Below are 24,957 nucleotides of genomic sequence, written 5' to 3'. Positions count from 1 at the left end.
ACAACAAAAACTGAATAGTTTGTTGTGAGTAATAAAGGCCTTGAGGTCACGACTGTCCTCATGCAGTGGCACTTGGTAGTAAGCATTAGTCAGGAGGATGGCAGAGAAAACAGTAGAACCTTTTAGAGGTTGTCTCAAAACATTAAAACATCAAGCTTTTATAACTCCTTCAAACTGAAAACTGCTTCACACTTCAAGCTTTTATAACCACTTCAGACTTCAAGCTTTTAAAACTACTTCAAACTTTTTAGCTAGGCTTTCTGAAGCCATCATCAAAGTTTGCCATGACAAAATAATTTTTATCTAGTTACCGGAATTATTATTCTGAGGTCCTACATTTTTAAGAGTAACTGCTTCTAGAGCTACAAACACAAAACATGGCACAAACCAGGCTGGTATGGCTCGTGTTATATATTTTCAAACTAATCCGCCTTACACAATTCCTGTAGCAGACTTCCGAATAGGCTAAATTTTTTTCTGGTAATGACTGGTATAGATAGATAGATAGTATCATCACCACATAAATTTTTTTTGCATGAGATGTCCTCATTCATATACTGAAACAAATGTGTGTGTGTGTGTGTGTTGGTGCAGAGCCGCCACCTGAGGGGTCTGGTTGGAGTCGGCTGGAACTAGCAGCAGTAATTCTTGTGCCGTCGTGCCTGGTGTGTGTAGGTGTCGTTCTGGGAATGTGTGCCATACAAAACCTGCGGTGCACACACATTAAAGCCCACAAACAGGATCCAGAGGAACCCCTGGATGACCATACTCTGGTGTCACCTGACAAATGCCTGAAAGAGCTCATCTATGACATGAGCACCTCTGGTTCTGGTTCAGGTGAGAGCTGGCTGTGCACAAAAACAAACAAACAAAAAAACAAAAACAAAACAGACTACTCAAATGTTAGTTATCATATGTTTTTCTTAATAACATGAATATGGAAAAATAAAATAAAAAAAATAGCAGAATAGGTTACTCAAAAAATGAAAATTATTCTATTGTTTACTCACCTTCATGTGATTCCAAAACCAGTTCAATTTCTTTATTCCTTCACACAAATGGAGAATTTTTTTAATAATAAAATGTTTCTGTATAATGGTGAATGAGAACAAATGTTGTCAAGCTCCAAAATTGGCAAAAATCACCATAAAAGTGACATGAAAGTATCATGAAAGTGGTGTGAATAACTTCTCGTCAGATGATGTTCCTCATTTATAAGGTGCGTGCACAATTATTATGCAAGTATTTTTTTCCCCCAAGAACATTTTTCCAATTCCAAACCACATCAATCTTAACAACTATATTTATTTTGTATATAAATATACATATAAATAATTTCTATCATGACAACTCTCTGAAGATTTTTAGCATGGTATGACAATGTTAATGTATTTGGTCTTGGCGGAATAGATCTGTTCTGCTGCTGCTGCTGTTGATTATTGCTGTTGTTGTAGATTATTGCTGATGCTGTTGATTATTGCTGCTGCTGCTGCTGCTGCTGGTAATGTAGAATGTCCTCCGCTTGAGAGGATTCCAGAGAACGCAGTCCTGTAAACTTTGGTTCCGACCACATTAGTTCCCAAGCAAAATAGAGGAGAGGTTGATCATGTGAATTTGATAAGAAGGCGTGCAACACTATTTATAGGCAACATTTTTGCGCTAGAACGCTTGTTTTTCAGCGGGAATGCAAGATTAGCACTTAACCATGATTAGAACTTTAGATTAGCACTTTAGCTATTAGATTAGCATGATTAGCTATTAGATTAGCACTTAACCATGAACACAAAAGCCACACCACACAAATGGCTTTTAATTAGCTTTTAATGGCTTTTAAATGGTTTATTTAGTTAGCAAATATGTCACTATAATTAAGTTCTTTCCATCGATCAATTTCTTACTTTCACATTTAAAAGATCCAAAAGGTTAACTTTTACCCTACTTGGTCAGTCTGCGCAAATAACGATCAACATGCATGTTTGCTTTACGGCCCCTTTAAATAAAGTTTAAAAGAAGACCAATCATTCGATCTACTTCAGAGCGTCCACAAATCTTTCTACGGCGTCATTGGCAGGGTGGCGAGAGCGAATTTTGCCACTCTTGCCGGCGGCAGTGTGAACACACAGTTTGCCAAGTCCCTGGGAAATTGACACCTTGTACTTCTGGAGACTCCAAGTAGTTTGCAGTTCTGGAAAATAATGGCACTGGAGACAAAAAAATAAAAAATAATAATTGTGAAACCACCAGGAACTCTTTAATGTCTTTTGCAGTTAACATGCATCTTTTCTTCTTAACCTGTTTGTTTTTTGTGTGACTCTGTTGACCCAATGAGCATTTTGCTGTCCAATGGTTACACCTTTATTTGACAATTTCTGTAGTATTGCATCCTTCTCATGGGCATTTAATAATTTCTGACTTTTCAGTATGAGTTAAAACTCTCTTTTTTGGTCCACTTTTACCTGTTAGATTTTACCTGAACATAAGGTGTTTTTCACAGTTAACAAATATATATCACTTATAAATGATTATATACAAAATCAATAGTAGTTATTAAGATTGATGTGGTTTGGAATTGGTAAAATGATCAGAATATTGACTTTAAAATTATGCACACACTGTAAGTTAATTTAGATCAAAGTGCCTGCTAAATGTACATTTCCATCTATTCTTCATACAACGCTTTGTATGACATCATATGAGATGAGTCATATGAGATGAGTCATGTGGATTATTTTTGTTTTGTTTTGTTATATGTGAATGTTTGAATACACTGTGTTCCAAATTATTATGCAAGTGACATATCAGTAGGGTTTCATACAGTAAACATTCCGATTTTAGTTTTTCAAAGAAAGTGTTTGTTTGTTTTATTTATCATATCTTTTTAGATTACTGGTATCAATCTCAGACAGGTTTGTTTAGTAGTTTGACAGGTCTTCTTGACAGGTAAATGAAAAAAACCTACTTAAAGAGGTTGTTCCACATTTTTAAGTAAGTCACAGTTCCTTTTCTGTCAGTCACTTTCGAGGTTGTGTCGAAATACAGACACAAGGGGTCATTCTTGGGTGCCCCAAACACCTCTGACTTATTCAGAAAAGGCCAATGGAATTGGCATGTGGAATTTGCATGTCTGGCCATGCCCCCGGACATGCATACAGGCGTATAAGTTGGCTGGCGTGCATCACACACTTCAGCTTTGTTCTTTGGAGCCTAAGCACAGCGTCTCTTCATGAGAAGCAATATTTCCATTCACCTTATAACTGCTGCTGGAAGCAAAGTACACATCAGTGGTCACTCTCAACGGGTTGCACAGATAAGTGCAGGGAGTTCCCCTGGGTCCATCAGTGGTGATCTGAAAGAGGCATTGTCCTTAATAAAAGAGTGAATTCCTCTAAAAGAGCTGCACGGCAGATCGTGTCTTTTTAAAGAAGGTGTTCCTTCCCTTTCCTTCTGGTTGCAGGATGGCCATGAGCACTGTCTTCAGTGAATGGGCTGCGCTCCTCCTGAAACAGCATTTGTGGATGCTATGCGTGTCATGCGTGTCATGTGGTGGTGAGCTCTGAGGGCAATCTGGGGGTTACAATGGGAGAGTTTTCTCCAGGTGAATCCCTGTGGGCCTCCCGTTCCTTTAGCATGCTTGTGTTCCCCTGGTTCCTCCGTCCTCACTACCCTCGATGGTGGGGTACTCAACTCAGGTTGAGTGTGCGATTATAGTGCATTAATGCCTGCAAAATGCCGCCACTTGAAGTAATTGTCTGAGGCCCCCATCCAAAGCTTGTAAGTCCACACTGCATGCAATGGCCATCCTGCAAGTCTACCAGGTTCTGACCCAAAGGTAATGCAGGAACTGCATTCTGCAACCGACTATGTCCACACTTGTGGTCCAGGAGCACTACCTATGGCTAAACCTTGCCAAGATGCAGGATGCCGAGAAATAACACTTTCTTGATTTTCCCAAGGTGGATAAGACAGGGCTTGGAGAAATGCCTGTCCACCTCCATCCTACTTTGCGTGTCAGGTCTTTGGGGAAGCACAACCTGATTATTAGGTTCCTGAGAGGTGTACATAGGTTGAATCCTTCAAGCCCTCACCTCATCCCCTCTTGGGATCTTTCTTTGGTCCTACATGCTTTACAGAAAGATCCTTTTTAGCCCTTACAATCAGTTGAGCTTAGTGCCCTCTCTATGAAGATCTCCTGATTGCGCTCACCTCCATCAAGAGGTTGAAGGACCTACAAGCCTTCTCTGTTAGTGACTTGTGCCTGGATTTCGTGCCAACACACTCTCACATGGTCCTGAGACCCCAGCCCAGATATGTGCCCAAAGTGGTAAACTTGAAAGCAATCCCTCTTTATATGAGTGACACCTAGCCCTGTCTCTGTTGTGTCCAGTGCACACCTTGCTCATATACCTGGACCGCACACAGAGCTTCAGAAGATCTGAGCAGCTCTTTGTCTGCTTTGGGGGTCAGCAGAAGGGGAACAATACCTCCAAACAGCTCCACTAGGGGTATCGCAGTGTTTCATTAGCAGACATATGTAAAGCTGCAGGCAGGGCTATACCCAACACCTTTGCAAGATTCTATAATCTCCATATGGAACCAGTTTCGTCTTGAGTCTTGGGTAACAACAGGTAAAACTTGGACAACTGGTTGGGTGCAGTGCTTGCATAGGCGCCCTCCCCTTTTCTGAGGTGGTTACGTGCACCTTTTTGTCCCAGAGACTTCCTCAGGTTTGGTGATCCAGAACATCTTTTCTACCTCCTAGCACTTGACGGTAGTGAGTTCAGTGGAGGAACTCACCACCAGGCCCATTACTCGTGGTATAGCCCTTTCAGGCAAGCCCTGGTAATCGGGCTAGTGCTCCGTATGTAGTGGTTCCCTAATGGTGACCCTATATGATGCATTCTTCCACTGTTCAGTTTCCCTATCAGTGAACCTAGTGTCTTCTCCTGGATGGAGCTAGCTCCGTCACCAATTGTTGTGGCCGGTAGTCTCCCCCTCATCAGGTGGAGCCCTCCACAGGGACTCTTTCCTATGTAGTATACTCCCCCATCTGGTGATTCCTTAGGATGTATTTTCCACATACTATCATCCCCATTTGGGCAGGATGTGGTATCCATAGTGTTCCTTTCTCAATGAGAAGGAAACAACCAGATTTACTCAGTCGTAAAAAAACAACAACTTTATTTTGAACAGCCTCTTCCCAGAGGTGAGGGGCTCCCTCTGATATACGGAAACCTGAGGTCAGTTACCCTGAGCGTTGGAAGGTTGCGAGTAGTTTAGCTACAACTGCTTTGGCACGTGGAGGCCTGCCTGCATCTGCACCGCCAAGTCTCGTGACACAGTTCAATAGTTGTGGTGTTTAGTATAGCTTTTTCCCCATTGTTGTTTAATTCACGGGACCGGACACCAGTTATTTTGCCAAGAGATCTCTCTTTTTTTAAAATGTCGAGACAGGAGAGAAAGACAATTTTCTGGAGAGATGATCTTCATTCCAGTTTTCCCTGTTCCTCTGGACAAAAAGGTTGGGTTTTATACGCTGCTGACATAACCAGAGGAACATCTGGTTTCTATTTAAAATTAAATGTATAGTGAATCGTTAAGTCAACATATGCATTGAAACTTATATCTTGTCTCTTTCTCTCACACGTTCATGCAATCTACAGTCTACCTCTCCCAAGCACACCGTGATTCACAAAATACGATTACAAATGATTATGAATACTAATAAAGAATAATAATACTTAAATAATATTAAATAATGACATTTTCTTCAGACTCCTAGTGTCGGTAAATTTGACAACATCGAAAGTGACCGACAGAAAGGGAACGCCTCGGTTATTAGTGTTCCCCTCGTTCCCTGATAGAGGGAACGGAGACGTTGTGTCCCTCCTGCCACAACTTTGAACTGCCACTGAAGAGGTTGAGACGCCATCTTGGCTCCTAAGAACAAATCTGAAGTGTGTGATGCATGCTGGCCGCCTTATAGTCCCGTATGTATGGGGTGTGGCCAGACATGCAAATTCCACACACCAGTTCCATTGGCCTTTTTTGAATTCTTCAGAGGTGTTAGGGGCTCCCAAGAGTGACCCCTAGTGTCGGTATTTCAACACAACGTCTCTGTTCCCTCCAAAAAGGAAAAAGGGATTCCACTAGTAACCAAGACGTTCTTATACAATGTATGCTTTTCAGCTTTCTGAAGATGAAAAGCATGACATGGTGCAACGTCTTGCAAAAGGCATGAAAACAACTAATATTTAGCAAAAACTGAATGGAGATGATCAAACTATCAAAAGATTTGTGAGACATTTAGAGCTCAGATGAACTCGGTCAGATAAATGCTCATTAAGAAATACTCATTTCAAATAGCAAACGAGAACGTCAAGAACCTCTCTATGCAGGCTGGCAGTCATGCATAACGTTGCATTTCTGAAATATCTTCAGAAATATATTTCTTCCTCCCTAAATTGCATGAAAACTGTGACTTGCTTAATAATGTGGAACAACCTCTTTAAGTAGGTTTTCCATTTAAATAAGAATACCTGGCAAACTATTTAACGTAGCTAACCTGGCAAACAATTTTTTAATAAAACAAGCACTTTCTTTGAAAAACTAAAATCTGAATGTTTATTGTACTTAAATCCTGCTGATATGTCACTTGCATAATAATTTGGAACACAGTGTATATTTGAATCACATGAGATGAGTAAATGACAGAATTTTTGAAGAGCTAGATATGATTTAATGATTTTAATGAATCATCATAAATATACATTTTCTTTTGCAGTTGAGTGAGATTTGAACAGGTGTATGGACATATATCTGTTGTTAACCCTTTAGCTGACAGTTTATGTGATATTCTCTCAGGATTGCCCCTATTGGTCCAGAGAACGATTGCTCGAACCATTGTCCTCCAGGAAAGCATTGGAAAGGGCCGCTTCGGGGAAGTGTGGAGGGGCAAATGGAGGGGGGAGGATGTCGCTGTGAAGATCTTCTCATCACGAGATGAGCGCTCCTGGTTTCGTGAGGCTGAGATTTATCAGACAATAATGTTACGCCACGAGAATATTTTGGGATTTATCGCCGCTGATAACAAAGGTATCACATGAAGGGATTTTGGTGTAAAATCACATTAATGCATGAAAATTGATGTAAGAACGAGGCATGTTGTGTGTTTGAATTGTTTTCTTGCATATAACAAGAAACATATTTAGTTATCATTTTATTGTATACAAAAATTTGTGTAAGATTTCATGACAGGAGATTAATTTCATAGGTTCACTTGATGCTGCATCAGTAGCTGATGCTATGGAAACACGCTCCAGGTGTGATGATTGTCTGAAGCTGGTATAGAATAAAATCAATTGATTGGCTGATGCCACTTACACCACCCACTGAGGCATGTGTCACCAGTGGATTTGCTTGCACCATCACTCAGATTTCTCTTCTTCAGGAAGCAGTTTATCTGACCCTTGTAGTGTGTCATTCTTTTGTTCTATTTTATTGGACTCATCATTTTGATTGGATTCATTGAGTGAACTATTCTCTTCTGGGGGAACACAATGGTATTTTGTAAGTGTGTGGCTCTGCTCATGCAGTGTATAATGAATTGTCAAACTGTCTGCACTGCAAAAATTGCAAGAATGAAAACACCACATAACTTAGTTAGTTAGTTAGTTAGTTAGTTAGTTTATCCTTTATTATCTCCATTAGGAGAAATTTGTTTTGGGCAATCGAGAGAGCAGGTCAACATACAAGTTCACTGTTCAGTTACACTTCATCCATACATGCCACAAAAACATGCCTGGGGGGGGGATCGTCTCAGGTTACGAGTGTAACCCTAGTTCCCTGAGAAGGGAACGAGACGGAACGCTTCTGCGTGATTGCGTCTGAAGCACTTGTAACAACTAATCCAATGGCGAGAGTGGGCGTCACGGGCGGGTGACGTGACGACCAGGAAAGGATAAAGGACATCCGGTTTAGAACCGCGCTAGCTTCGAAAAGGGCCGAAGCAAGTCGATCACAGGGATGTAGGAAGTATGGCAAAGTGACGCATCGTCTCGTTCCTTTCTCAGGGAACTAGGGTTACAGTTGTAACCTGAGACGTTCCCTTTCGAGGGAACTCGCGATGCGTCAATGACGCTTTGGGAACGAGAATGCCCAATACGCCATACGAAACAGAACCTGTCTGTGTGAATACTGCACAACTAAGACAAGAGCATTTGAGAACCTGGGGAAGCACCCAGGTCGAAGTAGCAAAACCCTATGAATGTGAACGGAGAGGACCAGGCTGCCACATACCACATCCTACAGGGATATCTACATATATAATAAGGCTTCTAAGCCGCCATACTCCTATCCTGGTCTAAAAGCACCACGGAAGAAACAACCAAAGGCCCCCCCCCCCCCCCCCCCCCGCCACATACACCTTCAGTGTGGAAGGGGATAACCCTGCGGAAAAATGAACCAGCAGTAACTCCAGCACTGTACCAATCGGGCAGTAAACTGGGCCCCACTGTCCGAAACCCGCAATATGAAGTGAAAACCCATCACTTAATACATAAAGTTTCCTCGTGGAAGGAGCTCTGGAGTGAAGTATGGTCTCCACAACCTCAGTTGAGAGACCAAAGTCAATGAGTTGGGCCCCCTCAGAGGCCAAACCCACGGGATCCAAATCTCTGAGCTGGGTGAAAGATCACCCAATCCACTTGAGACTGAAGGTCCCTCCTGACTGGAATCTCCAAGGGAGAGCCGTCGAGGAGAGACACCGGGTCCGAGAACCAGTAGGCTCGGCCAGTACGGTTCTACTAGTAGTATAATTATCCATCCCGGCGGACCTTCTCCAGAACTCCTGGGAGCAGAGTAATCGGGGAAAGATGTACAGACATAGCCTCGGCCATGTCCATACCACAACATCCAGCCCCAAGGGAGCTGGGTGTGTGAGGGATAACCAAAGTGGACCGTGCGTCGTATAGGCCTTTTCAGAATGTTTGTAAACAATAGGCGCCGAGTAACTTCCGGGTGGCAGAACGCGAGCGGCTTCCACTGACTAACTGAAGAGATCCAGCCGGCGACTGCAACAGTTACATAGTTAAAAACATTGTTGTTGATCAAAGTTGAAACGATGATGAAAACGTGTTGTGTTTGGGGTTGCGCTGCCAGATATACAGCAAAATGTGTAGGGTTTTATCGATTTCCTGTGGGTGAGGAGGTTATAGCGACGTCGTGTCGTCAAAAGTAGGAAATCTTAACGATCCCCTAAATTATATGATTCATCCAACGTTTACATTTCTGCTGCCAACCCTGCTTGCCCTTCAACTCTGCTTCGTGTATTCTCAAAACGGTCCATCTACAAAATCACAGCAGAGCATTTATCTTCCGCCGGAGAAATTCGAAACTAATATTAGTAAATTGTCTCTTTTGATGAAGAGACTCATTGCCAGTCAGTCACTGCCTGAAGTAAAAGAAGGCTGCCCACTCTCACGCACTGACCGTGAGACTCCCACAATTGTATGAGGCGCCACGTAGGATTTAAATCAAACTTCGCTTATCAATACATACATAACACACGTGCATATACACCTATAAATTACCCGCATATACATGTAGGCTATACTATTGGATGTTCAAAATACATATTTGAAATACACGTGCACACTAATATGAAATTCATACCAATACATATTATGTTAGTAATGAATGCATATACACTTGTGAATATTGCATATAAACTTGACGCACGCATACACCTATAAATACTCGCATACATAGGCTATAGCCTACACAACTAAAGCATGCATCCACGTTTTATTTTGTATGTATGCGCGAGTGTTATATGGATGTGTATGCGCGCATCTAGTTTATATGTGCGAGTGTTTATAGGTGTGTCTGCGTGCTGCGAGTGTATATGTATGTGCGAGACGAGTGTTTATAGGTGTATATGCATGGAAGTTTAAAAGTATTTATAGGTGTATGCGTGCGTCGAGTGTGCACGAGTATTTCATATATGTATTTTGAACATCCAATAGAATAGCCTACATGTATATGCGGGTAATTTATAGGTGTATATGCACGTGTGTTATGTATGTATTGATAAGCGAAGTTTGATTTAAATCCTACGTGGCGCCTCATACAATTGTCACTTTTCACACGCTCTCACTACACATCCATTTTCTCACGCAACTTACCTAAATGTATATTCCTCATACATAATATCGACCAATCAGTGTTTTTCGATTGTTTGACAAATTTTTCATTTGTGATTTTTTTATTTTTATTACATTTTTACTGTCGATGGTGGGCCTCCCTTCCAAGCAATTTACTAGCGTTGTCATAGGAACGCTTCGGCTTTTGCCACCCGGAAGAACGTCTATTACTGTTGTGACGTCATGGTGAATTGTCGTATCCTGAGACGCGAAGAGATCCACTTGTGTCTGACCATAAACCCCCCAAATGTGCTCCACCACCTCGGTGTGGAGCTTCCATTCCCCGGGCCTCAGCCCCTGCCTCAACAGGATATCTGCTCCAACATATTTATGTAAGAGACCACCGATGTGTTGTCTGTATGGACAAGCACATGAAGGTCCTTCAGGTCTGGGAGGAATGTCTCAACGCATTGAAGACTGCCATCATCTCCAGGCAATTTATGTGCCAAAAAAGATGACTCCTCCACAGGCCCTGGAATGAGCGGCCTCCCATTACCGCTCCCCAGCCGGTGAGGTAAACATCTGTCGAGATAGCAACTCGATGTCAAAGAGCTCCCAACACCGGAACCTGGGAAATTAACCAGTATTTCCTCCATATAACCAAGGCGCGGAGACACCGCTGCGTGATCTTGATCATACGAAGTGGGTTTCCCCTCGGGGAGAACCCTCTGGTTCTGAGCCACCACTGCAAGGGTCTCATGTACAGTAGGCCAAAGGGTATCACAATGGACCTGCTGCCATGAGGCCCAACAGTTTCTCAAACTGTTTCACAGTGCGTGACTGCTCATGTGAGATAGGAACCAGTATTTCCTCCATATAACCAAGGCGCGGAGACACCACCAACCCTCTGGTTCTGAGCCACCACTGCAAGGGTCTCATGTACAGTAGGCCAAAGGGTATCACATTGGACGCTGCTGCCATGAGGCCCAACAGTTTCTCGAACTGTTTTACAGTGCGTGACTGGCCTAGCTTCAACTCTTTTGTGGCTGTGAGGATAGAAGCTACACGAACGGGCAATAGTGTGGCTCGCATCGTGACTGAATCCCATACCACACCAAGGAAAGTGGTTCTCTGTAATGGAGAAAGCACACTCTTCTTGGCATTGAGTCTCAACCCCAATTTCTTCATCGGAGCGAGGACGACATCTCGATGCCGAACCGCTAACTGCTCTGATTCCGCCAGAATCAGCCAGTCATCGATATAGTTTAGAACGCGTAGCCCTGCAGCCTGACGGGGCCAGAGCTGCATCTACGCACTTTGTGAACGTGCAGGGTGATAGAGCTAGACCGAATGGAAGCACCCGATAATGGTATTCTTTGCCCCCAAAAGAAAACCACAGGAACTTCCTTTGTAGAGGGAGGATGGAAGTAAGCGCCTTTTAAATCTATCGTGACAAACCAGTCCTCGGATCTGATTTGAGTCACGATCTGTTTGAGTGTGAGCATCTTGAACTTGAGTTTCATGACTGCACGATACAACAGACGGAGATCTAAAATGGGACGCAACCCCCCATCCTTTTTCGGAACAATAAAGTAGCGCTGTAAAACCCAGATTCTCTGTCGGGCGAGTACACCTGCTCTATAGCTCCCTTCGCTAATAGAGACTCTACTTCTTGCTCCATTACCAGAGCCTGCTCGGGATGTACTAACACGAGTAGCACCCGTTGTAACAAGGTGGAGGAGAACGAAACTGGATTCTGTAACCTCTCTCTATTTGCAGGACCCATGGAGATATATTCGGCAGATTCTTCCACTCTGTCAGAAAATCTACTAAGGGTACCAGTCTCTCGAGACTGGCCTCTGATGTTATTGTAACAGCCACTTCGGTGACCTGAAGCATCCTGGCAGGAAACAACCGAACTGACTGTTTTTGAACCCCCCTAAGGGGGTGTGAGTTTGACACGGTGTCGTGATGACACTGAGCCATGTGCTCGCTGGAGACCGCTGCGCCCCGAGGCACCAAGGGTGGCGGGGTTGGCAGAACGGCCTCCTGAGGGCACCGAGGTGGGGCGGGCACCGTATACTGAGGTGAACACCGCTCCACCCCGGTCGGGGTTGCCCCCAGAGGTCTGACACCAGTGGCATCAGGACCTTGGCCGAAGCCTTTTTCACAGAAAAACAGTCCTCAGATCCATCTTCTGCTTTAAAGGCTTCTGTTGAGAATGCCATTCTGGTCCCCAATCTTTCTGAGGGGGAGCACAGGAAATGACACTCTGTCTGTACAAGGAGTTTGTTAATGGCTAGTGCTGCTCCGCCCAGCAGCCCCATTTACGAAGTTATAAACTCCAAACTCATTGTACACAGGAGATTGAGAATCTTCAATTCCCTTAACTCGATGCTCAGCACATAATTTTACCATTTAATTCCTCCAAATTAAATGTAGTAAAAGATCAACCAGACAAGTTACACAGTCTGGATGAAATGCTGAACTTATACATGAATCTAACTAATGAAAGTCAGATAACCAAATTTAAATGCAGCCCACTTATTTAATTCCTCAGAATCAAACAGCAAAATCTACGCGCTGTCCCGGCCGTAATCTACACGCTGCCTCAGCAAACGCGAATCCGAGCCAAATAATCTTTATTGACTTTCTTTCCTCGAGAAGAAAGCCATCGGGAGCAGAGCTAAACTCTCGATAGTGCAAATGTTACACGTCAGGAATTTATGAATGAACACTGTCAGTCCCCTTATTTTACTAGAGCTGACTGTGCATGCTCCACTCCCAAACAAACAACACATGGATCGCGTCCCCACTCGTATTTTTTATGAAGCAAGGGCAGGGAGGAGCACACAATCCAAAGCTGTTTGCTCCCTATACTCCTGTCTAGATATATATTATATGCTTGTGGTTGTGAACATGCATCGATGCTCAGCACTCTGCCTCCTCAGAGATAGACTGCTGAAACACCGGGCTCTCTAACTAGGACGGAAGAAGCCGCGGCGCGGGCTTCAGATCCCAGAGAGAGAGCGCTGGATCCCTCGGATAAAAGCAGAGAAAAGGCGGAGCCCGTCTCTAACCTCTCCGCGAGATCCATTTGCGAACCCACAATACCAACTTCCGTGCTGCCTCGGCAACACGGGGTCGGTACTGCGAGGAACGCGGGCCTGAACACCCTCCTCAAAGACAAGAGTGACAAGCGGGAACGGAGCGAGTACGATAGTAACTCGCAATGCTCGTAGTCAGCACCCTCGAGCGCTGACAGAACATGCTCCGTTCCAAACAAACAACACATACATCGTGTGTATCCCCACCCGTAAAGACAGAGGGCAGGGAGGAACACACGATCTAAGGTTGTTTTGTTCGCCATAATATCTATTCTTGTGACAGACAACAATAAATAACACAGACAGTATAACACAGAGCGCTTGCTGAGGCACAGAAGCTGGCGCGGTTCTAAACCGGATGTCCTTTATCCTTTCCTGGTCGTCACGTCACCCGCCCGTGACGCCCACTCTCGCCATTGGACTAGTTGATACAAGTGCTTCAGATGCAATCACGCAGAAGCGTTCCCAAAGCGTCATTGACGCATCGCGAGTTCCCTCGAAAGGGAACAATACTTTTATTAATCAAGGATGAATTAAATTGATAAAAAGTTACAGTTAAGATATTTATAATGTTACAAAAGTTTCTATTTAAAATAAATGCTGTTCTTTTGAACTTTCTATTCATCAAAGAATCCTGAAAAAAATGGTAAACAACTGTTTTCAACATTGATAATAATAATGAATGCTTTTTGAGCATCAAATCAGCATATAAGAATGATTTCTGAAGGACCATGTAAGACTGAAGACTGATGCTGAAAATTCTGCTTTGATCACAGGAATAAATTACATTTTAAAATACATTAAAATAGAAAACAGTTATTTTAAATTGTCATAATATTTAACAATATTACTGTTACAAATAACTTTTTTAATCAAATAAATGCAGCCTTGGTGAGCATAAGAGACTTCTTTTAAAAACATTAAAAGTCGTACTGATCCAAAACCTTTGAACGGCAGTGTAACTATCCCAAAATGACATACATCAATTATTGCACAAATACTAATATTACAATATACCTTCACTTAATACACAATACCCAACACATTACCCATTTGCCAAGACTGCATAGCTTGCCATACTCCTCAGTCTTGCTGATGGCTTCCTTCATTGAGAAAGAATGGTAGTGTGAGCGCATCATTTTTGAGGCACTGGTGATGATGCTTTATTGGTAATATTGCATGATTCTATATGGGCTAAAGACCCGTTGTGTTCCCATAGGCCCTGTTTACACCTGGTATTTAGATGTTTAGATCAGATCACAAGTAGACAAGGGAGACACACTACAGTTTACACTTGGTGTTTTAATCCATCTATTGTGCCCATTTTCCACCACTTCTGTCCTGATTTCTTTGAGGGGAGGGGTATATGAGTTTTTTTCAGATCTTTTGATTAAATTAACAAAATAAGCCTGTATAATTTACATATGAGATGACGGGAAATACATACAGAGAGCAGCAGGTTTTGTTTCTAGCCACAAGACCACAGTGAACGTGTGGTGAGTGCGTGTTAGAATCAGGAATGGTGAGAGAACATTGTGCTTGGTACTTTTTTCGTCTTCAAATAAAACTAAGGTCTTCAGCCGACAAATTTTTTATTTGGCTTGCGCTCTTGCCATAATGTTTACGCATTAGGTAGTAGTCAAAGAGTATGCTGACTTTTGTGGTTGTTCAAACGCATTTGACCTTTCAGCAATTTGAATTTGAATTTGTAAGCAATTTGAATGCAATTTCAACTACCCCTGAAAATGGTCGAAAGTGGACAAGCTCAAACCGTTTTAGACCTCGTTTACACCTGTATTTAGCGTTCTCCACTTGTGATCGGATTGACCAAAACGCTGTGGTTTAAACAGGGCCATGGAGCTATTACTCCTCATGCCACATGCTTTAGTTCAGTGGTTGCCAACCCTGGTCCTGGAGTACCTCTAACATTGTACATTTTTGATGTCTCTCTTATCTGACACATCCATCTGAGGTCTTGGAGTCTTTGCTAACCAGCTGATGAGTTGATGTGTGTTTGATTAGGGAGACATCTAAAATGTGAAGTGCTGGGGGTACTCCAGGACAGGTTTGAGAAGCACTGCTTTAGGTTACCAAACCAATGCAAATAATTTACCCAAAAATGAACTTCTGTCATTATTTACTCCCCCTCAAGTTGTTCCAAACATTTCTTACTTTCTTTTCTTTTTGTCACATATGAGAAGTTATTTTGAGACATGTTTCAGTGTTGTTGTTTTTTTTTTGTCCATACAACAGAAATCAATGGTAAAAACAAAACAAAAAACCTTTGATTTACTTTGGTGAGTAAATGATAAAAGAATTTTCATATTTTTGGTAGTTTATCTTTAATAGCTTTAGTTTCAAAGCAAGCACAGATAACCTGACCATTGTTAAAGGATCAATGATATGACAGTCATCTTTGTCCAGATTTTTTTACTTTGAATTATAAATGCATACAAATCATACAAATAGGAAAACATGCTTTTTTTATGTTGATAAAAAGACATGTACTTGAAAACATTTTCGAAAGTAATGATTACAATTTTTCATGAAAACATGTTTTTTTCATGATGGTTATACCTCTTGACATATGAGTCATTAAATCAAAACTTGCATTTTGAGATATATTTTCAAATCACTTTGGATGTTCTTGTCCATCATGTTTGGGTGTCCTGTATTGTAATCTGTCTATTTTGTCTTTCTTCAGATAATGGCTCATGGACACAGCTGTGGCTGGTGTCTGAATATCATGAGCATGGGTCTCTCTTTGATTACCTGAACAGATACACGGTATCAGTGGAGGGAGTGATAGTTCTGGCACTGTCCATCTCCAGCGGTATCGCCCACCTGCACATGGAGATTATTGGCACCCAAGGTGTTGATCATATGCATCAGTTGATTTTTTTTTTTCATTTCTGTTCTCGTTTCTCTGGAGGATAAAACCTTCACTCAGCAGTGGAAGTCTATCCTCCTCTGAAAAAAACAAAAACAATCTAGTAATTTTTTTAGTTACATATTTTTTAGTTACATGCATGTGTAATACTAATCATAGAATAAATGTAATATGTAATTAATATGTAAGACTAGTCAGGTAATATTAGTTATTTGTTACAATTAACAGTTGAACAATTAAAAATATCTTTAACAGTGTCTATTTACACTAACTTCACCGACTAAATTACAAAATAAATCCATTCAGAAACAGGAGTAGTGGCGGGGAGAGTAGTGGATAGGTCTCTAGATGTGACTGACCGGAGTTTGAGTCCGCCTTTTTGTGAACCCATTCTTTACTCTATTTCCATCACATCGGAGAGTATACATTTACAAGAAAATCGAAGAAAAATGGAAATATTTATACGGGTATTTAATAGGCCTATAATTGAAATTAGATGTTATCTCCTTTCGTTGACCGGACAGACTGCCACATCGACCATAACTTGTGCAGATCATTTTATTACCATACTCAAAACTATCATAAATGGATGCTGCCTTATGAGACCTTACTTTTCCATATGCCTAACCATACCGAATCTGCTGATCAGTAAAGGTGTCCTCAAAGGTCCAGGATATTGTCCTATTATCTGCCCCTATTTGCACTAAGTATGAATATATTCTAACACTATATACATGTAAATAACTTATAATGCTATTTACACTTAGTCTATACCTTATTTTAAATGTAAAGTAAAAGGCTGGTCTGCTTGTTAAAGGCTGTGGACATCACTCAGCAACAACACCTTACATTGGTTTATAGTATTTGGAGTCCATGCTAAGATCGACTGGTAAAGAAGCAGGCAGTGGTCAGTAAAGCAGACCTCGTTGTCTGGCTGGATTTGGCGGTAACTGGCACACTATCTTTGAAGTCCATGCTAGAACAGCTGTTAGAAATACAGGCAGTGGTCAGTGAAGCATCTCGTGCTGTCTGGTTGTGTTGCAGCCGCATAACTCTTCGGTGAACAGTTATGTCAGTTGGTGAGGGCACAGAAGCAGATGCCAAAATAGACTGCCTTGTGCGCCTTTGCCTGCCATAGAGGACCTAAAAGTGTGAAGTACCAGTTGCAGCATGTGGAGTGGCACAGTGCACCTGCAAGAAGTCAGTTACCACAGGTTTCCATGGCTGATGTTGCTGGATGGCCATTTGAACAGTGTGTTTGAGCACACGGTTAAACCTCTCTACAGCACCATTAGCTGCTGGGTAGTAGAGAGAGGAACGATGGTGACAAATACTCCTTCCATTCAGAAATACAACGAAAGCAGCAGACGTAAACTGAACACCGTTATCAGTAACAACACTCAATGGATTTCCATGGCTGCTGAAGACTGATGACAGAAATAACTGAATCCGTAGTGACAGTGTAAAGGAGATCTTAAAGGTTGTATCAGTGATTTCAGGCCCCCCCAAAAAAAGATCACATTCATCTAATCTTTCCTAACGATCCGCTAGCTGCCCGCCCCATAAGCATGCCGTCAAAAAAACGCGTCTCTGTAGGCAGCCTAGGCTCTGAGATCTGCACACAAAAACAATTGGTTTCACCAACCACTCAAAACCAAAACAAATAGTGTTCCAGCCAATCACCGACAGGGGGAGGGTGTTGTGAGGTTTTGTGCTCGTGCACGGCTGCACGCAAAGTCGGAGCTGAAGAAGAAGCTGGCTCAAAACCTCACAACACCCTCCCCCTGTCGGTGATTGGTTGGAACACTATTGGGTCCATCTGGCAGCGGCACTGGCTGTAGAGGAGCAGGGTGGGACTTGACTGTTCAAGTAAGGAGCACAAAGTAGATGCATCAGAAGGTGCAGGGGCATTGAGAATCGCCTGTACACATAATTTATCAGGAAGAAGACCCTCGCTGAAACAGTATGACCTAAGAACAGCAGGCTGGTTTGCCAGAAGCGAAACTTGTCTTTATTGAGCTGCAAGCCAGCAGTTTCTAGTCGTTGTAAGACCACTTGAAGTGCTTTGTCATGCATAGACATGTCATGTCCGAAGATGATAATGTTGTCCCATTTTCGATCTTCAAGCAAGCCAGGATGATGGTCATGATCTTCTGAAGTTCTACAGGTGCTGAAGCCAACTGAACAGTCCGTCATGAGTAATAAAGGCTGTGAGGTTACGGCACTTGCTAGGAAGCATTAGTCAGGTTGATGGTAGTGAAAATAGTAGAACCTTGGATGAGCAGAGAGTAGTTCATCCATGTGTGGCAATGGAAAAGAGTCCACAATAACTGCTTTATTTGGCTCTCTGAGGTCAACACACACATCCTTAACTTTTAACTTTTTTTATTTATTTGTGTCCCAACAATGTTGATACATTCTATCACCCCAGCTGCTTTCCAAGTGATTTTATTCCTCTTAAACACCACAACGAACAAAGAGTTGCAGATGGCAAAGTTTTTGGTGCATAGGTGTGACAATTTCATCCAGCTTTACGTAGTGTATAAAGTTTTTAGCACATCCAAACTCTGCTGTTGATCGGCAGGAGATTCAATCTGGCTTGCTATCGTAACAGCTCTGTCCAGTGTGAGATCCGTTTCTAGTAAAGGTCTCTTATTTATTCCTGGGCTAAGCACATTCTCCACTAACTGATCGCAAATCATTTTGTCAGTACTGGCATCAAACTCATATGAAAAAACAAGCTCTTGCAAAGCAACAGCATACTGGAAAACTGCCTCGTGAGGTGCCTGACAGAGTTTATGGAAGGCGTGGCATTCAGCTATGTTAGCTTTTTGCACAAAGTAGGTTTTCAATGCATCCTCGGCATCCTTATACGTCGTACCCATGGTAAGCAGTAGAAAATCCGTTGTCTCTCTGTCCTGAGACAGTAAGGCAGTACAGCTCTCAGTCTTTCATCCGGCCAGGCTTGCCCTGTAGCATCGATAACTCACATTTTCAATAAAATGTGCAATAGGTAATTTTCAAAGATCTGCAGCCATGCGCTAAGTGGCATAGCAGGCTCACTGAGGCAAGGGAGGAAAAAACTCGGGAAAGGCAGGTTAACAACAGCCATCTTCATGACCAACGTTAACGAAAAAACTGCCTAATCTTTGTCTGCCTAATATGTGGTATCTGTCAGGATTATTAAACAATAAAGCACACAAGACAAGAGAAGCGAACTTCATCCATCTTGTTTACTTCCTTCTCAAAATAGAAGTCAACAATCACTTATGATGAACACAACACAGTTCATGACCCATTTAAGTGTCCCCAACTAAGCAAGAGAAAGGCAACAGTGGCAAGGAACCCAAACTCCATCAGGTGACAGAATGGAGAGAAAAAATAAAACGGGCTTAGTCGGGGAACCAATTCTCCTCTGGCCAAATGAACAAACATGGTGTGATTATGATTAATGATGATTAATTGCCTGCATGATAACAAAACTTTCTAATTCTGTGTCCATATTAGACAAGTTTTGGGTAACAAATTATTGGTCTGTTCACACTAAATGTGAAACTGCTGTAACACAATCATAGCCCATCAGAACACATTTGATGTTACAACAACATCACAGAAACAGAAATCAACCAGTCTACAAAATGACTTGTAAACACAGCTAGTTAGAAAATAAATAACATTAACATAACATGAAAAATTGCTTTTTTTTAGGACATTAGCTTTCCTACTGTCCAAGCTCAGACAACTGTGTTACCATCTGTTTGTTTATATTAAATATGACTCCTTTTCTGCATGAAAATGACTTGTCGTGTATATGTTGTGTGCTGTTATTAATTTAGCATATTACTTATGGAACAGGGAAGCCCGCCATTGCTCACAGAGACATAAAGTCAAAGAACATCCTGGTTAAGAAGAACGGAACCGCTGTGATTGCTGATCTTGGTCTGGCTGTCAAACACGACTCTAATACCAACACCATTGACATCCCCATTAACCACAGAGTGGGCACCAAGAGGTTAGATAATCTTTTTCTTACATAAGGTCATTTTGAGGTCAATCTGAGACATCATAAACTGAATTATTACTTATTATCTATAGTTGTGTAGGTTGTGCCATAGTCTTCTTTAAGTATTGAGAATGAACACTTTTGTGGAAGAGCTAGTCACTGAATTTGACAAAGTTTGTGTGGTTGATGCCTTTGAAAAAAAAAACATATCTTTCAAATATTCAGAGACACATTGCAAAGATATTCTTAAGCACACCTTGATATTTTACATTTACTCTCAGAGTTATACTATTCTGATTTACCTACCCTTAAATGCTATGTAAAAAAAACAAAACATGATTGGTTGTTTTACATGCCAACCAGATGGACTCTTCCTGTCTAAGTAGACAGTTTTTGGCCAGGCTTTATGCTGATGGTCTTAAGTATGGATCTATGAGTGTAGTGTGTAGCCAACTGTCTTTCAGTAAATACAGACAAGTAAAAGAGCATTGGTTGCATGTGCAAACAAGTGTTATAATGGTTAAATTATGATTTTTGCTATTTACTATCATTTGCTTTTAGGCTTTGAATTTGTGTACTCAAGACATCTTGAGTGATATATAATCTGTATCTTTGTATGTACAGTATATGTGTTTGACTAAATGTTAATTTTAGTATATGTGTGAGTGTTCTCTGTTCCTCTCTGTAACTCTGTGTGCACTTTCTGTCTCTGTATAAAACATGTGTCATTGTTTGCTTTCAGGTGTATAAAGACATCTTGATGGAGGTTAATGCGTTCATGTGGTGTGAGTACATTACTCTAATGTGAGTATGTTTGTTTCTACAGGTACATGGCTCCTGAGATCCTGGATGATTCTATAAACATGAGCAGCTTTGAGTCATTTAAGCGGGCTGATATCTACTCACTTGGGCTGGTGTTCTGGGAACTTGCTCGTAGATGTTCTGTCCAAGGTACCTTACTAGTATATTTTAAGTCAAGTAAAAAACAAACAAACAAAAAACAGTGTGATAAGATCCCAAACAATGCACACCAGCAGTGGACTGATTTAAACTGTTGTTAATTGTTAAATTGTGTTCTTATTCATTGACACTTATTCATTGGTTTCTTAAAATGGCTTGCGCCAATATTTTTTCATTAAGATGTAAATCTCTAATAACAATAATAATACAGTCTCTGCATCACTTCAGAATCCTGAACATGTTGGTGTTTATTTAAAAAAAAAAAAAAAAAAAAAAGACCACCTAACTATACATTATCTCACGTATTTCATGGCTACATAACAATACACAAATAAACATAAACATGAAATATAGATATTTTATTACCTATTTTATTGGCACTGAATAACTGTCAGATATATTTGAATTCTAACTGCCATGAATGACCAATCAGAATAGTATTCTAGAGAGTCATAAAAAAAAACAACAAAAAAAAACAACATACATTCACCCATTCACCCATACTTACCCCCATGTCATTCCAAAACTGTTGGACTTTCTTCTGTGGAGCAAGAAGATATTTTAAGAAAAGTGTTTTTGTGAACATCTTTTTTTATTTTATTTTCCCCCTCTTTTCCTTTCCCTTAGAAAAGTGTTTTTGTTTTATTTTTTTGTCCATCTTCAGCCCTCCAAATATTTCACTCTCTCTATGGAACAGTGCCCGGTTCCCCAAAACGTTCTTATCGCTAAGTAGTTCTTAACCTATTCCTTAACCTCTCTCTTAACGTTATGGCACGATTCCCGACACGTTCGTACGCTAAGTATATCTTCTGTAAGTCACACTTTCGTAAGGTTGGTCTGGACCACTCTTAGCTTTACCTTATCACTGTTGCAGGTCTATACGAATATAATTCTGAAGTTTTAATACACCCAGATAGTATTCAATTAGGCTAATTCAAGTGTTTTCATGCAAAGAATAAAATTGTCATTACATTGATTGTTGTTAGATTTTTTATTATATTATTATACAATATTATTAATTTAATTAAAAAGCGCTTTTAAAGGCCAGTGAAAGCATAGGCTACTGTCAGTTAAGTCCTATTCGGACGCTAATATTGTTTCTCATGGGCTTGTATGGTATTTTAAACATTTATAGGGGTGAGTCGATGATTTTAGTGCCGTCCGAATCCATAATATCAATGTTTTTTCTCACCCAACCCGCGTAAAAATCCCTGGCAAAATTAGTACCTACTGTTTTTTGACAAACAGGTTGTACGTTAATTTAATTGCCGTCTGAATCCACATCTCCGAGTTTATAAGAAGAGATTCAAAATCCACTGATTAAACCCTTTTTGATCACTGCCGAGCACCAAGATGTAGGCCTACACTTTTATTACTGAAATGCTGGAAAGTATTTCCAAGAACAATATTTCATCGCAGCTCCACCTCAGCGAACAAAAATGGGAAAGAGAAGAAAGCACATACAAATTTGAAATGGTTATTATGGCAGCAATATATGATACAATTTAAAAATATGTAGGCTAGGCTATTATAGGCTATTACAGTTTGGATTATATTTTAGAATATCCCATGAGTCCTAATAAATGCAATTTCAACTATTTATGAAGTGCTTCTTTTATAAAGAACACCGCTTTCTCACATAAACAGCCCCTGCACGAGAGAATAATTGATTCTCGAGCCATCGATATCAACCAATTCAGCACCATCACCACGGACAGCACCCGGTAACGTTGCACGTAAGAAGGTATATCTTAAGCAGCTTCCTAAGGTATGGTTCGGGGAACACACTTAGGAACATAAACAACTTTGGTAAGATATATCTTTCGAGTCTTAGCGCGCTAAGAGTGAGCGTTATCGGGGAACCGGGCCCTGACCGGTTGTCAACAATTTATTTTTTACTTTACTTTTGTTCGATGATGCCTATTCAGTGTTCCAAAACATTGTCACCTAGTCATGATACGAGGTAATAAGAGGAAGTATTTCCTTAACTAACGATAAAATGTGCTAAAGGTCATCAAACCTTCTGAAAAGTTTTGTAGGAGAGACTGTTATTGAAGGACATAGTGGCGGAACTATATTAAACTACAGTATATTATCGACCTGAGAGTAAACCCATAGCATGTGTGCTGCTACTATTATTACTCATGCTGGCAAAGAAGTTAACCAATCAAAACAGAAGGTACATAGACGTCTTAAAGACACATCAGCGTGAAACAGCTTATTCAACTGTTAGGGTCAGAGAGGGGGAGAAAAAATGGTTATGAGATACAACATCATGACTGATAAGGGTTAGGGCCTTCCTTAGGGAAGAAAATAAAATACATGATGTTGCACATCCACATCCAAACTTTTAGAATAATTAAGATTTTTCATCAGTACTTATTGTAAATAAATAATCATGAATGCTTTGTGCTCTGCAGGGATTCATGAAGATTTCCAGTTGCCTTATTATGACCAGGTGCAATCAGACCCGTCAGTGGATGATATGAGGAAGGTGGTGTGTGAACAAAAACTCCGACCTAACATTCCCAACCAGTGGCAGAGCTGTGAGGTTTGTGTGATAAACTTACCATTCATGTGACATATCAGTTGACAATATGTTAAAATTGCTTAAAATTGCGCGTTTCGGAGGGATACCCCCTCTTATTATTATTTTAAGATATGTATGTTTTTAGTTGAGACTTTCCTTTTGTGCAAACCAACGAAAATGTGTGGTATGAACTTAAACATCTAGTTTGTTTCTGCTAACAGGTTCTGTAAAGGCAGAATTTCCAAACACAACTTTTGCCTACAGCGCAAATGTAACAATGAGGACTTTGCAAATAAAACAATTTAATTTGTTAAATATAGTACTACTTCAGTAATTTATTTTTGTTGAATCCTCTGTTGACCTGTGAGGAGTAAATGTACAATACAATGAACTGTATTTGAGTTCTACTCGAGTATAAAAATAGTATCGATAAAAGTTTACAGGAAATGTGTTTTGAGTTCCAAACAAATAAAAATAAATAAATCATAATCATAATAATGAAGTAAATTTTACAATAATGACATTTACTTTTTCAATAATTTAACGACACTTTGAATATCAGGCATTGTTTAAATTTATTTCTATAGCACTTTTCACAATTTTGCATTGCTGCAAAGCAGCTTTACATACATATAGAAAGTAGTTACAAAAGTAAAGATATGTAATTATGACGAATAAAGAAAACAACAGTCAGTTTGAAATGGTAAAAGAAATTCACGTACTTGATCAAAAGTTGTATTACTTTAGTGTATTTCTAATGCACCTACTGTATACACTTTGGTACCTTATGGTACCTTATTCTTCATTTCTTCAACAGCTTCAAGTTTAACAAACTTTTTTGTTCTATACAGTTTCACGTTTAATTTTACGCACATGCTGTCATTGATGGAAAAATCTGTTTGCTTATAGCAGTACTTGTTAGACTAGGTAAACCCAGCCCGATCTGCCGGCGATTTGATTTCGCCCTGCAGCTCAGGCTGGAAACCTGTACATTCTTTTATCCTGCTTCCATTACAAATTTGCAGGGACCAATCACAAACTGGCTTATCCACCTGGCGTACTATTGGCGGGTTTAATCCAATTCCTTTTAACCTCTCAACGATGCTCAATGGCTTCTTTAGTTTAGAAAACAAAATGCTCGAGTGGGTATAAATATCACTCACTTTCATGTTTTTTTTTGCACAACCTGCAAAAATCGCTCGATGCCATTGCTGCTTCTGCAAACCGCTGATCAATGCTACAAACCAACACTTTTGTTGACACATTTCCTGCCTGGAGTTTTCGCTGCAAAGTACGTCACCCGGATTGTTTGTCTGATTGGTTGAAGG

General features: G+C 40.8%; 1 protein-coding gene across 2 annotated transcripts in view; it reads left to right on the top strand.

Annotated features, from left to right (window-relative positions):
- The window catches only part of acvr1c (activin A receptor type 1C), a 112,324-nt gene that overhangs the window by 83,652 nt on the left and 3,715 nt on the right, over window positions 1-24,957 (top strand). The window contains exons 3-8 of one of the 2 annotated variants that reach the window (XM_084122778.1): window positions 595-837; window positions 6,862-7,092; window positions 15,951-16,118; window positions 19,992-20,148; window positions 20,966-21,090; window positions 23,520-23,650. In XM_084122778.1, coding sequence (XP_083978904.1) covers window positions 595-837; window positions 6,862-7,092; window positions 15,951-16,118; window positions 19,992-20,148; window positions 20,966-21,090; window positions 23,520-23,650 — 1,055 coding nt within the window. The remainder of the gene's footprint in view (window positions 1-594; window positions 838-6,861; window positions 7,093-15,950; window positions 16,119-19,991; window positions 20,149-20,965; window positions 21,091-23,519; window positions 23,651-24,957) is intronic. The other variant, XM_084122779.1, reaches the window with a different exon arrangement.

This window comes from Abramis brama, assembly GCF_963993115.1.
Source record: "Abramis brama genome assembly, chromosome: 8".
NCBI classification, from domain to species: Eukaryota; Metazoa; Chordata; class Actinopteri; order Cypriniformes; family Leuciscidae; genus Abramis; species Abramis brama.
Note: the sequence above shows the minus strand (reverse complement) of the source record. Positions and strands in the feature narration are given on the sequence as shown.